The 16,844-nt window shown below is 44.4% G+C and overlaps 1 protein-coding gene across 6 annotated transcripts in view; it reads left to right on the top strand.

Moving 5' to 3' along the window:
* The window catches only part of FLI1 (Fli-1 proto-oncogene, ETS transcription factor), a 95,287-nt gene that overhangs the window by 50,351 nt on the left and 28,092 nt on the right, over window positions 1-16,844 (top strand). For all 6 annotated transcript variants that reach the window (XM_026097270.2, XM_026097266.2, XM_026097268.2 and 3 more), the window contains 3 exons: window positions 3,736-3,947; window positions 13,005-13,159; window positions 16,501-16,704. In XM_026097270.2, coding sequence (XP_025953055.1) covers window positions 3,736-3,947; window positions 13,005-13,159; window positions 16,501-16,704 — 571 coding nt within the window. The remainder of the gene's footprint in view (window positions 1-3,735; window positions 3,948-13,004; window positions 13,160-16,500; window positions 16,705-16,844) is intronic.

Genomic DNA, 16,844 nt, shown 5'->3' with positions numbered 1-16,844 from the left:
GTCTAGATGATTTGTCTGTATACATTAAAAAAACCCTGCAAATTTGGCCTTCTAGGACTGTAAGCTTTTACTGTTAACAGTCACAGCACACTTTGTTTCAAGCAGTTTCAGCAGCCTTTCATTTGCAGCAGTCCGCCAGCGCGCTGCCCTGGAAAGGCTGGGGCTGGGCTTTGCGGGGAGTTGGACTTGCCTGTTGCTGGGCTGTGAGCTGCCGTAGACGGGACTTGCCACATTTATGCCAGGAATGTGATTAAAAACTGGAAAAGCTGAAGCCAGCGTATTCCCAGAGGCAATATAATGTAATGTATATGCCAGAGTAATACACACAAGACCCCTGTCTCAGACTCAGTCTGGCCAGCTCGAGGACGCAGCCCAGGAGGTGACAGCATGGGGGGAACTCGGTGCGTTGGGTCTGTCTGGCTAGGCTGTGTTAGCACCTTTAATGCCTTGCCGTGCTTTCCCTGTTGCCCATCTCCAAACGCTCAGTAACTCTAGACTCCAACGGGACGGAAATTTTACCGTCCGGTATTTGATTTAACTGTTGATCTTTTCGTCAGCCAAAACTGGAGCCAAACATTTCCTGATCGCATTAGGCCTCTCAAAATTGAATCTCACCGTGCAGAGTCTCTGCTAGTAAATATAACCAAGCTTCTAAACATTCACCATCTGGGTCTGTAGCCCAAAATCCTCGCAGGGCCAGCCCAGCCCTGTCCTCTTCCAAGAGCGTCAATTGGATTCCGGTCGTTCTTTCCCCGAGGGTGTTATCTGCGCGCTCCCCGTACGCTGACCTGGCAAGCTCAAGGCTACCTGTTGCTTGACGCCCCCTTGTTTTTCTCGCAAGCCGTGGAGGCACACGTCGCCGAGAAGCGGGCTGCAGCGGGGGCTGGCAGCGTGCCACTCAGCTTCCCTTGCATGCGATCATCAGCAGCACTTGTTTGCTATTTGCATGCGCAGCCCGACAGCGAGCAGGTGTTACAAGCCGCTATCTCTGCCTGATCTGCAGCAGCTCTGCGCCTCTTCGGTTCCCCCCGAGCCTCGACGCTGTAGTGTTTGTGGCTGTAGCTCAGGGTCTGAGCTAAAACGATTCCTGGTTCAGTAGCTGTTTGGGCCTGCCGTGATGGCAGCCATCACATTTGAATTTCTTTTCCTGTGTGGGACAGGATTGAAACGACGGCAGAGTTTGCAGTCTGGATGCATTCAAGCAGCAAAACGCATAGCTCCGCAGTGGGCCTGCGGTCCGGGTGTAAGACTACCACTATCCTCGCTAACTCCGGTCGCCGCTGCAGGCAGTGCCTAGTAGCCACTTTGTTTTTCAAGGAAGATATGTATCTGAGGAGGCAGACCTCTCCATCTGATACGCTGTGTATCAGGGGAAAAGTGCGTACTTGCTTTTGGTTAGCCTTGTGTATGTAGAGAGCTGTACTTGGCTGCAGACCTAACAACTGGTCCTAGTCCAGCTCTGCTCTTTAGCTCGCTTTTTTTTCTTCTTTTTCCTTGCCCCAGACCCATAAAAATCACCTTTGCCCCGAGATGCAGAGCTGAGGCTGGGTCTGGAGAGGCACAAGTCGCTCCTTCCAAGCACCCCAGGTGCCTGGCTTTCACCCCCTACCTCGTGCCATAATGAAGGGAACCCCATGATTTTTGGACCGGGAGGAAGCAGAGACTTATGGAAGATGTGTCATTTCAGAACCCCCATCTGACACATCCAGACTTTGGCGAATGAGGGAGGAAGCTAGTCACTATATCCTTGTCTCTGGTAGAAACGCATACTTTTTATTTTAAGAGCTGTCACTAGAAGATCTCGTGTTCTTATGCCTTCCTACACAGGCGAAGTTAATAGCCCGAACGTGCTCTCAAATCCTTTTGAGGCGTTTCTGACCCCAGCCTGTGAGCTGCATGACAGCACCACGAGGAAACTCTTCCCGGGGTGTCTTCCACTCCCAAGGGTCCGGCTCTCACACCGGCGAGCAGGAGAAGGTGCTTTCGGAGGGCTGCGCATCCACCGAGCGCAAGCAGATGGAGAGGGTGCGTGCAGTCCGAGCGCCTCGCAACCCGCAGCATTAGGCAGCGCGGGGCCGAAGCACTCGTTTTTGTTCTTTAAAGGCTGTAGCCACCCCAGCTGATCAGCGTGAGAGGTTGCTCACAAAATTAATACAGCAAATACTGTGACCTCAGTGCGACTCGCGCACACGTTTGAGGGTTCCCCTGAGTTCAAGCTTACTCTGGCCCCCTTAAATTCTCATCTGCTCAGGCTTGTTTGTTTGGTACGTGACCTGAGATCGGAGATGGAAATGGTGATATTTGTAACTTCAGAGCATTGCCTTGACTGTTTTTTGTAAGTGGGTGAATTTCAAGCTGAGAGGGATTCTCATATTTGCCCAGTAGACCAAAACTATTGACATTTTTTGTGACGATGTCATGAGCCTGATAATATCTGATTTTCACTTAGAAATGTGCAGCAGCTGGAATCCCCTGATGACAGGGCAATCTACGTTTTCAGAATTTCTTTTTTCCCTCCTGCGTTGTGCAAAAAGCTTGAAAACCTAATTCCTAAAACAACTCCTGGGCGTGTGGGGAGGGAACAACAATTTATTATTTTTAAGAGCTCATGATTTGGACTGCGTCTTGTGAATTTTGAGCACCACGGATTAAGCAACACACCAGCTTCCAAAGCAAAAGCAGTCTCTGTAGGTCCCCTCGTAAGCCACTGCTGTGTACACACAGATGTTACAGGTCTTTTGAATGCTCAGTGCGCAGCGTAGGTGAGTCTATTACCGTCTTTGTTTTGGAGGGCTGCTCCATTAACTCCCTTTACAGCAGTGTGCGCTTTTAGTTGGGCTGGTTCCTCGTTCAGTTTCTGGCTTGCCAGCCGTAATGGCAGCTGTGTTGTGTGTGGTTAGCTTGCTTCCATGAAGAGCATGCAGACCCCGTCAGATGCACTTTGAATACGGCAGGACTGTGCCAAAGCCTTCAGGAGCCTGGCATGCTTCGTTTAGAAAACCGAAGTGCAGCAGCGCAAGGAAATTGATAGTCAAAACTTTTTGTCAACATTTTGAGTTTCGACAGGAAAAAAAGGGATAACAATTTCCTGTTTTTAAGCATTCCTAGAAATGCATGGGTTGGTAACTCACCAGTCCTATACTTCCCACAAAATAAACAAAAAGTGTAAAGTAATGCATATTTTACTCCACCACTAACACCCATAACTCTGACCTGTACTGACTGCTGCTCCTTCACTGGTAACCTCAAAACATAAACATCACACAAAACCCTTTGAAAGAAGATGTATAGAAATATGCACCTTCACATGACACTCCAGAAATGTTACATACTCCATATCTCTTTGGTTATTTTTGGACCAGCAAGTGCAGACAGGTGGGCATGTAACTATATAAATTCACAGATGAAGACACTTCTCAAAGACTGTTTATAGCAAGCAGTGAGAATAGTGCAGCATCCAGCAGCCACCTTTACTGCTTTGCAGAAGTCAGATTAACCTTAACTCTTGCCCCACCCAGAGCAACACACAGCAGCCAGCAGAGGAACCCACCGGTTTTGCATACGGGTTAATGGACCCCAAAGAATCTGATTCAATCTGCGATCCTGGCAGATGGCAATTTCAGACAGAGCTGGGCAGCTGTGGGGCCTTTGCAGGTGCTCACCAGCTCAAAGAGAGAATGAGAGTGGAGTTACTGGTTTAGTCATGACTCTGAGCGCTTGTTTTTTTCTCCTCAGGAGGCTCTGTCGGTGGTGAGCGACGACCAGTCCCTCTTTGACTCCACGTACGGCGCTGCCACTCACCTCCCCAAGGCAGATATGACAGCCTCAGGGAACCCTGACTATGGCCAGCCGCACAAAATCAACCCTTTGCCACCTCAGCAAGAGTGGATTAATCAGCCGGTCCGGGTTAATGTTAAAAGGGAGTATGACCACATGAATGGATCAAGGTAAGGAAAGACCATCTCTCCATCTGCTGAACCTCAAATAAAAGCAAAGTGCATATCATCCGTTTCTGCTCTTGTCCCACATAACACCAAACCACCTCTTTGTGTAGTCCCATAGCCTGCTCCCCCTGCAATCAAGGGCTCCTTTCTCACTGATTTTTTTTAATGGTCCCCGGCTCTGGCAGTTCTGCAGCACGCATCCCTACCAGTCTCCATGAACGCTGTACAGACTGGGAAGTGAGGCTGCCAGGACAGAGTTCATGCTGCAGACGCTGTGGTAAATTACCCATTTCATCACTGAGTTCAGCATCCCGCAAATGTGCCATGGTTCAAGGGGCTCTTGAAGATGGAGCTGGCCATGCAGTAATAGTCAGTACTTATACCATACCAGTGGGCAAAGCGTTGCCTCGCTGAAAAGCGGCTTGTGAGAAAGAGACTCTGGGAGTAGATCTGAGCAGTGATGTTAACCATCAAAGAGACACTATGGTTATGATGTGCCCTCTATGGCTTCCAGCCCTAGGAGCCAGAGGCCTGCCCACCATAATTTGTACTTAGAGCTGGGGAGATGGATGGTTTCCTTGTTCAGTGAGAATTTCAAAGACTTGAAAATATTTTCTTATCACAGTTCAAACTGTCTTTTTTTTAAAGAACATTTCTATTTTGGACAAAATATTTACATATAAAAGTTTCAAATTATTTCAGTTTTAAATCATTACAATAATGAAAAATTACTTCATTTTTAAACAGTAGGATTTAGAGTTCCTATCAGTTTTTAATTTAATTTTAATTTCAAAGTCACAAACAGAACTCTAACATTTATAAAATGTTAATACAGACAATTTGGACAATTGGAAACATAAAATAATAAATGCTAAATGAATTAAAACAGATTCTTGCTAATGAACGGAACCTTTAAACAACTCCCCTTTCTTAAAACATTGCATTTATATGTTTCTGGGCGGTTGTAATTCCAGTCTTCAGTGGTTTATGTTTAAGGATAGGCCGTTTTGATAGAGGCTTTGCATTATGGAAGAAACAGTCTATGAACCTTTGAAATCCCTCATGATGGTACCTTTTGCTGTTCAGAACCTTAAAGTGACATGCTGGAACGGCTGACATATAGGAGAATCTTTTTCTTAGTGTATGAAAGGTGAGATTTTCTTGCTTCCCTGATTATGCAAAAATATACAAATTTAACCTTTATATGGCCTAAAATTTCAGAAACACTGAAAGCAAAACAACCCAACACTTACTACCATTTGAATATCATTAGACTTAAGCTAAAGTTGTGATTGTGTCTGGAAGGCCTCATTCATGATTCCGGTCGGCCATGCTCAGCATCAAACTGTTTTGCAGGCATAAACAGAAGGGAGGAGTTTTCAACTTAAGTTTTCAGAGACTAAACAATTATATAAATTGCTCATGCCAAATTTGGCTATGTCGAAGTCTTTGTAAATAACAGGCATAGCTAAATGTGTTCAGCAGGAGGGTTTTCTTCCCTTTGTCCTGCATCTTTACAGGGGGTCTTTTGGGGGAGGTTTTTCTTCCTGTTAGTTTAGGACTTCCATAACAACCTATTTTCTTGATTTCTGAGAACCTAGCAAAGTCTAGTTTGAAACAGAAAGCAGCCCCACACTTTTAGACTTCTCTAGAGGATGCTGTTAAAGATTTCAAACAGCAGCATGTCTTTTTCCTCGTAAGTATACAGCAGATGCAGATTTTACTGTAAGATAAAAGTCTTTGCGTCAGTTGGTCTTTGCTGGTGATGATTCACAGACTAAATTTGATCTTGCCCTGGTTATACCTTTGTATCATTTCTGGACTTTGGAAGACCTACACGGATTTTTCACAACTGTTTCCAATCTCAGAATCAGGGCTGAAATACAGGAAAATGTTTATATAAAATAGTTATTTCCTGAGCAATGCCATCCCTACAGAACACAGGCAGTGGGAGGGATCTCGAAAGTACAAGCAGGTTGGGGTTTTCTGCTAGTCACAAGGACTGCCTTTGGCAAGCAAGGCTAGTCTTCTTAAGCTATGTCTATAGTCTTCATGAGGGCAATACAGAGGGGGATCCTAATCTAACGAAAGAGGCTTGTGCCTGGTGCTGCACGGGTCTGATCTCTCCATCCTGGAGTGGTGAGGTGAACCAGTCCCGAGAACTGAGGTGGCAGCAGCACCCTCACATATGGCACAGGCAAAATGCTCCCACCAGCATGTGAGGAAGCCCTTTATATCACTGCATCAGGTGATCAGACTTTAGATAGTGCTTCCTCCCATTGCCCTACTTGTCTGTCCCACTCTAGCAAATGTTGGAGGCCCTAGTGAACAACTAGTCCTGTCGCATCTGCTGAGCTACCCATAGGCAGCACAGCGCGTTTGTGCTTTTCAGACGCTGTAAGCACATGTTCTGTATGGATTTCATGCGTATATGTACCTGTACGTCCAAAAGTCTATGTAACATCCTTTCGGTGTGTATATTATATGCACCTGGGAATGAGACGTACTGGGCTATCCTTCCAGTGTGATCTTTGTGCTACAATTTCCTCATCTGCTAAAAAAAAAGAGGGGGGGGGGAAATAACACTGTTTTGACAATCTGATTCATTAGCAACTATAAAGTGCTCTGATACCCATATAGAGAGGCCCTCTAGAACTGTGTTTATTTTGGACAGAAAGGGAACCCTACTTGATGGGCTCGCTTGAGCCTGTGTGACTCTTAGACAGAAACAAAGTCTCCTCGGGCTCTCTAAAAAGGGGGTAACAACTTCCCAACCTGTTAGAAAAAAGGAAAGATTGTTTTGGAAGTCAGAACTGAAAAACTTCCAGCCTTGCCTTTTGAAAATCTGTTAGCATAAGAGCTCCAATCCACCCAAGAAATGAGAACATTCATCTAATTTATCCATCCTCTCCTCCAATTCATGGCTAAAAATCTGCTTTCCCCTCATGTCCATCCCAGTTCGCTGTTCCGGGTTGGGCTGCTCCCGTTGCTTGCTCCTCTGCCCATCGGCTGCCTGGCAAAACTGACACCATCTGAGCGGCAAATGCCAATCTCAATACAGATTAACTTGAACTGCGGACTGAATAACAAAACCTCTTCCCCCTCCCTCTCCCTCTGCCTCTCTTTCTCTCTTGTTTTTCAAGCACACCCTCTTACCGGGTTCCAGCTGCCTCATTAGGGAGGGCAGCCTTTATTCTGTGTTTCACCTGTACTTGAAGCACTAGCATTTTCTGCCTGTTGAGAGAATGGTTTATGTACTGTAGGGAGTGATAAAGCTATAGGAAACCTGACAGTGGAGGGAGCTGGATGACGGTAAGGGACAGTGTCCAGCTTTTCTTCTTTTTGTTAGCAAGCAGAAGCAGGTCTGACTGTGGCGAGACGTAGTGCGATGAGTTGCTTCGGTCCCTCGGTGGGTGGGAGCCAGGGATCTTTGGGGAGAGTGGTTCAAAGCAAGAACCTCCCCGAGCCTGTTCTCCCTGGCTGTCCCTCTAACTGCTAAACACTATTGCAGCATTGACCAGCTTTCTACCCCATGTCACATTTTCCTGGTTTACTCCCAAACTGGAAAGAATTTCCCAGATATCAGCACGCGCCATTGCATGTATTGGATATTCAGGCAGTGACAGGGATCTATATTTTAGGTGAGACAATGGGACTTCTGTATTACTGCAGGATTCAGAGGCAGACACTTTGTGATAGTTTCAAGTGAATATTATCAGACCTGGATGCAGTTACAGGCTCAAAATCTGTCCTTGCCTTTACCGAGAGCTGCTGGCGCAGACGAAATCCCACTGCTGCAGCTGTATTTTGCAGTGGTTAGCGTCCGAATGTGAAGCAGTTAAAATCCGACATAGAAAACTTAACATTCTTGTGCTCCTTACACCACCATAAGCATTAGGGAAGGAAAACGGTCCAGTATTTATAGCGCTGACCTGTTGCACAAAAACCAGAGGTCTAGCATTTCCACGGGTTTACTGAGAGATACTGTGTATACCATTCATCTTCCTGTGCATCCTTTCAGGGACTGAAAGTGTTGCTTGCAATCATTTTCTCTGCTGGTTTTGTGTCTTTTGTTTATTTAGTTTGTAACCCATTAAGGGAAGAATCTGTCTTCTACAATGTGCTTGTACAGCTCCGAACGTACCAGGCCTGGATTTCAGCTGAGGACTTTAGGTTCTGTTGTAATATAAGAACAATCATATATATGTATTTTAAAAAACAAATATGCTTTTTAAATTTTAAATTTCAAGAATAAAAGATGAGGGTTATTTAGAAAAAAAAAGTGCTGAGTAAAAAGTTTACAGTCAGTTTTAATAAATAATAAATAGGTTTTTCCTTGTATTTTCCACCGACCCCAAATGCAGAGAGTGAACCAAACAGCAGACATTCCAGATCTTGACTGTATTTACTGATCTACTACAGATCTGCATTTGTACCTAAGGTCAGAGAGAGATCTTTTTAAAGATGTCACGAAATCTATATAATCTTCAAATATGAAGGAAAATTTCAGTGTGCTTGATGCACGCATGGAGGTGGATGAACTTAGCTGAACCGTTCCAACTGACGTTAAGAATTTTGTCTAGCTCAAATAATGAAGCCGGTGCTTTGAAAATGCTCTGAAAACATTCTCTTGCTTCAGAATATGAAATAATGTTAAGGTTCAGGGATCTCAAAACATTTTTATGCCATAATAATTTTCCCAAAATAAAACAAAGGGACAAGCTCTGATGTCTGTGAGAATAAAAATCCCCTTTAAAAAGCATGTGAGCCCTCTAGTGGGATTCACTGCGCTCTGTTGCAGGCACCAGCCAGAGCTGCAGACTGTGCAAGCACCTAGCGTTTGCGCGTTACCTGTGCGTGGTAAACACGATTGCTTTAGACCTTATCGAGCCTCTGGGCTTTCCTCATGCAAATTGAGTTTTATAAACCATACCTCTTCTCTCATCCTTTTTCTAGCTCTCTCTTCTCTCTGCAGTCTTAGTAACAGTGCAGGCTACTTTTTCAATGTGAATCCAAATTCAAGTGTAAAGATTGAAGCTCAGATGATCAAATGAGGACCTATGCAAATAAGTGAGATGCTTAAAAATGATGGAAAGAGAGGAGGAATAGAAGGATAGGAAGGAAAGGGTAGAAAGGAGAAGGAAGTATCCCACTGACCACAGCTGAGTCAGGTTCCGAAATCACTGTAATCCCTTATTTTGCTCTTTCGAATGAAAGCCAAAGGCAATTCCTAGACAGAGGCCCTGGGACAGTAATTGCTTTATTTCCAGGTATCTGGAGCACAGGACGAAGCTGTTCAGAGGATTTATTAGTCAATGCCAGGCTGGCTGCTTGTCCATTTTGGCCAGTCTAGCATAAACTTTCCCAAAACACCAAGCTCTTGGCATCCCCAGAGACTGCTACTGGAGCTGCTGGAACGAAGAGTCTTTGGACAGACAGTGGGAACGAGTACTGCTTCACACTCCTTGGACTCTGCCACTGCCACAGTGAATAAACTTAAGAGACCTTGTGAAAGCAGCCTATATCCATTTACTTTAGTAGATCTACAGCATTTTCTGCCCAGAACCTGAGCAACTCCAGCATGTGCAGCCATTCAAAAGTCTAAAGCAGGGGGTCTCTATGAATAGTCAAGGAGTAATTTGGCATCTGAAATGCTTTCACACAAACCATTTCAAATAACGAGGAAATTTTTATATAAATCTAAGTCTGCTTGTGGGTAATGCATGAACGAAGAAAGGGGCTATATTCAATGAATACACTATTCATGGCATGCAGCTCCCCATTCCCATTTGATCCTGTAGTTGTTCCTCATACTGAATTCTTCTTTGTATTGCCCACAGCTCACCTGTCTTCTGCTGGGATCCTGTTAAATTCCTTACCTTAGAACAGGCTGGGCTGGGGCAGTACAGAAACGGACCTCCAGGAGCTGCAAAACTGATCCAGTCGGGTAGTGCTGTCTCATTTCCCAGTACAAGGCCCCATTTGGATCTGGTAGGAAATTGTGGGTTATAGAGGACATGAAAGTAGGGATCTTCCCATTTGCTGTCATTAAACATTTCATGGTATTTTTCCTAAGAGAAGGACAGTTTGGTCTCCTGCCCAATTAAGCACTGGTAATTCTACTCCCAGGAATGTTTCTCCTCCTACTATCAGATTTCCACTGGGTTTAGCTCTGGATCCAGCCATCCTGAAAACTTTATTGGGGGAAGAGAGGTCTCTATACAGCCACAAGGGCACAACTCTGTCAGGTATCTGGAGTGCATTTAACATATCACATATGATTGATGGAATGGTCTCTCTTCCACAGTGTGCTCCCGGGGCTAAGTCGGTGGTTGGTTAGGACACCTCAGTCCCTTAGACTTTTTTTCGTATCTCAGCCTTGGATACTTGGTTGTCTGGTTTGGGCTGTTGAGATGTACAGAGCGAGACAGAGGACAGGCAGGGCCCTAGCTGCCAAGCCAAGGGAGATGACTGTGTCTGCAAAGTGAAAAATCATCCCAAAACCGCTGTGGAGTTATCTTACAGGGTTGGTGTTATTTTTGTTACTTTGCTATGTTAGTCATGTGAATATGCACGATACTTAGCAGAGGGAATAATGACAGCTAAGGACCCTGCGGTCTTCATGTGTGTCATCTCATTCCATTACGAAGCACTTATACTCCTAGGCAGATAAGCTCTTCAGAAGATATACTTATCTGAGGGTCTGAATATATTCCATTGTTCTGTATGAATATTATATACCTAACTGTGCTGTCATAAATTTTGCGTATCTCAACTAAGAGCGTAATTTTCCAAGGAAATTTAACTACCGAAGCGGGTGGTTAGGAGGAACCTATTAGAAGGACCCTGGGCAGGAGGGAGCAGTGCCAGCTGCTGGGACTGCTAGCAGGTGGGACGTGTTGACTGCAGAGAAGTCAAAGAAAATGTTACTGTTGATTCTGAAGGAGCAAGAACTTCATCCCATTGGGTCCTCGCTGTGTGGGGCTGTATGTGTTTGGGCCGGCCCCATCAGCTGGGCTGCACACACCATTTAAAGTCAAAACGCAGCCTCCTCCAGCCCCAGGCAGGGCATGCGAGGGAGCTGGTCACTCCTGGAGACAGTCAGGACTGACCCGAACAGAGACCAGCACCTCGAACACTGATGCTCTCGCTGTTTCACTGAGTCTTCTCAGGACAGCCTGCACCTCAGGGAAGAATAAGGTCCTTTGTGCTGCTTCAGGACTTCTTCTCTGCCAGTACAGGCAGCATTTAACACCTGACACAGGGAATTTCAACAGAAAGTTAGAAATGATCACATTCCCTATGAAAACCCCGGTGTCCCTGCAGTTGCTCAGACTCTCCTCTGACTGCCACAGGGACATTAAACCTTCAGCAGTTTGCTTCTCTGAAGGCGGATTTTGGTTCCCTGCCTGGAAAAACAGTAGGCGAAATAGTAAAACCTTAAATTCGAACATGTGTAAGTTATACATCTTATTTCCATTTTCAAGCAACATTCCCTCAGCAAGACATGAGGAAAAAATTACCATCTGCCTTAGAATATCTCGGTGGAGCATTTATCTCCCAGCCATGATAACTGAATTTCAGTAATTTCTCCCTCCCCCCTGTTCAGATTAAGAAACAAATTTGTTTAGTGTCCAAACTTGGAAGTCTCGCCAGCTGAACTCACAGGGTGGGATGTGGTATACTGTCATAGCTCTTACCCTTCAGCGGATGGTTTCCTCCCAAGCCACTTTGCTCCTGGCAGGGAAGAAGGATGGTTGTGTGACTAAAGCAGTGGACTGAGCTGTACTGGATATAGGCTCCATGCTTGCTTTGCCCAGAGAGTGAGACTGCACATTAATACACCCTTGTAAGGATGAAGGTAATAATCCTGCCCTTCTCCGCTAAATTCTTCAGGTTAGAGGTATGCTGGGTGCATGTAGCAGGCCGCGGACTGGTATTTTAAGTGACCTCTAGAGCTAAAAGCATGAGTTATGGCAGCTGGAGAAAAACGAAATCTGTGCTGCCTATCTGTGCTTTGTAGGCTCATAATTCTACCAAAAGAGGACACAGAAAGACTATGGTATTTGCTTGCCAAGGGTCTGCATGTAGTCCAGGTCTTAGCAAAGTGCCATCTCAGTTGCTAAAGGTCCCCTCCTCATAACTCCATCACCTCAGAAGTCAAACTGGGGCCAAAGCCTTTTTTCACATGCAGTTTCTGTGGTCTGAAGTTCTTGACTCATGCCTAAGGCACCTAGGATTTCTAGATGTCCTATGCAAGTAGTAGGCAAGCCTGGGACTGTTTAGCCCTTGAGAACAGACAACGTCAGATACATTCAGCCCCGTATAAACGAAACTCTTTAGATACTGTGCTAACATTGTATTATTCTTCTCTGACTACCCTGTCACTTCTGGCATGGGTATTTTGTGTCCTTTGTTAATGAAACTGGGGCAGGAGCGGTGCATCTTTATTTCTGATTTACACTGCAGAAATGCCTTAGGTGATGAGTCGAGAACAACCTCCATGTCAGTTGATAGACAGACCTGAATATATTAAAAAGACAGCATGCAGAATTGTTTATGACCCAGCACAAGAATGAAACAGCCCATTAAGGACTCCTAGGAGCATCAAGCTGTATCTGAAGGATTGCTAAAATGGAACTGAGCAATACAATATGCAGGGAGGATGTAACCAATAGGCAGACCTAAAACCTAAGTGTTAGACATACATATTTGCTTTTTATCTGGTTCATAAATTCTGTTATTTCCGATGTATTGCAATCTTACAGCTACCATTGATTTTGTCTGAAAGTCACTCTTCCTTCAACCTCCAACTCTATTTCCTCCAACTGATTCCATCGTCAGAGACCCATCATTTCTAGAGCACCTTATGACATTCATGTGGCAGGCCAGGCATGGCCTCTCCCACATATAAAGAAACTCCTCCGAACTTTCCACCTCCAGGATACTTGCGCTTCCTCCACTACCATTTCTGTAACCCAAATCTCTTGCTACAGCTGGGGTAAAAGGTACATAATAGCAACAATGATGACAAGTCATCTGTTTCCTTTTACATTTTAGGGAGTCCCCAGTAGACTGTAGTGTGAACAAATGCAGCAAACTCGTCGGAGCAGGAACAGAGTCCAACCCAATGAGCTACAGCACCTACATGGATGAGAAGAACGGGCCTCCTCCCAACATGACCACCAACGAGAGGAGAGTCATCGTCCCAGCAGGTATCGCCAACATCAAACTCTGTGTGTCTTACTTCCTTGCGCTGTCTTAAATATCCAGTTGAACAGATAAGGCTTGTTTATCTGCTCTCTAAGGAATTCTTTTTCTTACAAACCATGTAAAAAGTAAGGAAAAAAATCAGAGTTTCTGGCTAGTGGGAATTTCCTGCATCCGAGTATATGTTTTGACGTTGAATCAGAATGAGGAGTGGATTATTGGCATTTTTTTCCTGGAATGAAGCATTGATTTGGTGTGTTGAACCAAATGCAGCTCCCATAATGTGTTAGAGCACAATCCGCAGTGCTCCGTGGGACGTGCACAATGTGACAAAAGAGCGCAGTTTGTAGGCAAGAAGGAGTATGAAGTGCACCCAGACTGTAACTCCCATGAGGCTCTGGAGGATCCAGATGCACCTTCACGTCACATTGATTCAAAATGAGCTATTTTGTTTTCATATTTTTGTTAGTAGTAGAAAACCAGAAAAATTATATTTTGCACAACCTGCATTTTCCTTCCAAAAATTATTACAAGGGAACATTCCTGTTCAGTTCTCTGTCTGGATTTGATATTCATATCTGCAACCTGAGGTTGGTACGACTTGCCAGCTTACATGCATTTGGATAGTCAAGGATGAGAGCTGCTGTGGCAGGCAACCTGTGAAGTCTAAACCTGGAAAGAGAGGGAGTCTTTCCCTTGCAAAGTTTATAAACACCATGGATATAAGCAGTTTTAGCCCGGGAACTTTCCAGCAAAGGAAATATTATGAGTCAAGTCTTGGCCCAATTTCAATACCAAAGCTTCTACTGATTTCCAGGGGTCCAGCTTTTCACCCAAAGTGCTGAGGGTTGCGGCTGATTCAAGCAGATGAACTGTTGGCAGAAAGAAATGTACTCGTGGAATTTAGCTCTGTTTTCTGATCGTGGCTTGACCACGAACAGATGACAATTCCCAAGCATTTGTTTGCCATTTAGGATGAAAAGGAAAAGCTTGAACTGAATGTAGTGAAGGGAAGCCAATAAAAGATTGACAGCGAATCTCAAAGTACCATTTAAGCCCTTGTTAGGATCTGCTTAGAGAGGCTGGCTAACCTAATTGGTGACAGGATCAGATATGTTTTCAGCATCAGCCTTGCCTAGAAAGGTGTTAGGTGATACCAGCTAGTCATTAAAAAGGATACTAAAGATGTTCAAGAAAGAACATTTATCCTGCTCTTCACCATACTATTTATGCATATTTAAAAAACCAAGGGTGGGCCAAAGTTTAGCACTGGTGTTGAAATAGGAGAAATGATTTTTAATGCCCTCAGAGGAAGAGAAGGTTTAAAACCTCCTCTTTGAAGGAAAGTGAAAAAAGGACTTTTCTCCTCATGAGCACCCACAAATCAAAACTTTGAGATATTTGTGAAATAACAGTGATTTACTAGACTCTGGAAGACAATAATGAACATCATCCCAGACCTCTGGCTGCAGCATATGAGGCTCAAATTATCCAAGAAAGGCATTTGGAAATTTTAATACAATCCAAAGTAAAGATTTATAGCACATTAGGGTGAAGATAGGCAAGAACAATGTCACATTAGGCTTACAATAGTAATAATAATGAACTCTATGCAATGTTTTAAGAGGGCAGTTTTTCAGAGATCATTCAGCATCTTTTCCAGTGATAAACAGGCTGAACGGATATCTGAAATTCAAAAATCATTGTTTAAAGGGAGGCCACAAGAGTTCACTTTGCCCCCTAAATGCTAGGTTTTAGAAAACAAGGCAAATAACTCTTCCAATTAAAAAAAGAACCCTCCCTTGATACTTGCATTATAACATTTGCAGCCTTTTGCCAGTGCTTAGAAAGCGGTATTTAAATTGACTATTGCTGAATGTTAAAGGAAATTCCTCTTTTCTGGAGCAGACTTGCAAATGTATCTGATTGTGAGTTCCATGTTTAAAATTCAGCTTTAACAACCTGGGTTTATTAGAAAATCCAGTGATGAAATGTCATTGTTATAATTGACATTCCTTGCTCTTACTTCTTCATTTTACGCTGTTATTCTTGGACTGAGCTGCCCAGGAATGCACCAGGTACAGCCACTACCTGACCTTTTGTGTCAAGGGATCCCTGCAGCCCAAGCACACATACCTTACAGTCCTGGACCAAGGCATTATTTTATATCTTGTTTCTGTAGGTGTGATACAGGCATTTCTTGTCCCTCCCAAAAGCAGAAGTTACCAGCTGCGCAACAGCTACATGTACCTGATCTATTTTCTCAACTGCTTTGGGATCTAAAGTGTTTGAGCTTTATCTTAGAGGAATGTACCAGCTGTGATAGACAGATGAGATCCAGACTTCTCCGAAGTTTAGGCTATGAGCTTGACTTCACAATCCTCTCCAAACGCAATGGAACAGGAATTTGCAGCTTAAATTTACAAATGGGATACTTGGGGAGAAGGAGCGCAGGAAACATCTGAGAATGCAGATATGCTCTGAAAAATGACTCTGTAAAAATGGTATCGTGGCACAAATTCTTGCTAGGACTTTCTGATCTAATGCGCTTTTCAAAACTCAAGGGTGATTTCTTTTTTTAACTACTGATGCAGCAAACCATCACCATGGGGTCTGAAACCCCAGCCGGGTTCAATCTCTCTCTTACGTCATCACCAGTAGTAAAGATTCCACAGCTGGAACTCTGCTGACAGTTGATAATGATGCATGAGACAGTGTAAAATCCACATTGCCCTCCAATAGCTATGTTGGTTTTACAGGGCTAGCAGAGGTAGAATAGTGTTCTTGTCAGCAGGGTGAACAAATGTGACTCAGAGATACATGGCAAGCTGTTCTGTTTAAGCAATAAGTTTTTCTGAGTCCCTTTGCCGACCATAAATACCGCCATCCTCAAACTTTAAAATGCCATCTGTTGGGACTTTGTAATGCACTTGCGAAGGATGGTGTGACTTACACAGCACTGATGTAATTATGTAGCATTGCAGAACTGAAGCCGTGACAAACATACCCTTTTCAAGGGGATGAGTAACCTTTTGGAAGCTTTCTCCAGAGAGAGAAAAGTCACAGTCAAATGCTACTGAGATTGCTCCCAAGCAGCAGGTATAAGATTCAGGCAGGTGAGAGACAGTCAAGTGAACTTACCCTGCCAGGAGGTCTGTGTGATCAGTTTACGCCTCGTGCCCTCTTATAACAGACTTCTTGCTCATGTTGGCAAAATGCATTGGAATCAGTAGACTGAATGCATTCGGCTGTGGAAACAGTGGCTAATGCTATGATTGGACTACAGTGAGTGCTACAGGCTTGAGGCTTATGTATAGCATTACCATCCTTTGTGCTTTTCTGCCAGATCCCACCCTATGGACGCAGGAACACGTGCGCCAGTGGCTGGAATGGGCTATAAAGGAGTATGGATTAATGGAGATTGACACCTCCCTCTTCCAGAATATGGACGGCAAGGAACTCTGCAAAATGAACAAGGATGACTTCCTCCGAACAACCTCCCTCTACAATACAGAAGTTTTGTTGTCTCACCTCAGTTACCTCAGGGAAAGTAAGTATTGCCCTGACTCAACCCAGCCCTAGTGTGACATGCTGGTAGGACAAGCTGCCACGAGGTTTGAACTTCTGGGGCTCTCCTTGGAGGAGAGAGAGCAGCAGGGATAAGGGAAAAAAGAACAGAAAAAGGCAGTA

The sequence above is a fragment of the Dromaius novaehollandiae genome, chromosome 21, assembly GCF_036370855.1.
Source record: "Dromaius novaehollandiae isolate bDroNov1 chromosome 21, bDroNov1.hap1, whole genome shotgun sequence".
In the NCBI taxonomy this organism is placed as follows: domain Eukaryota; kingdom Metazoa; phylum Chordata; class Aves; order Casuariiformes; family Dromaiidae; genus Dromaius; species Dromaius novaehollandiae.
The sequence above is the reverse complement of the archived record's forward strand: the minus strand, read 5'-3'. Positions and strand labels throughout refer to the sequence as shown.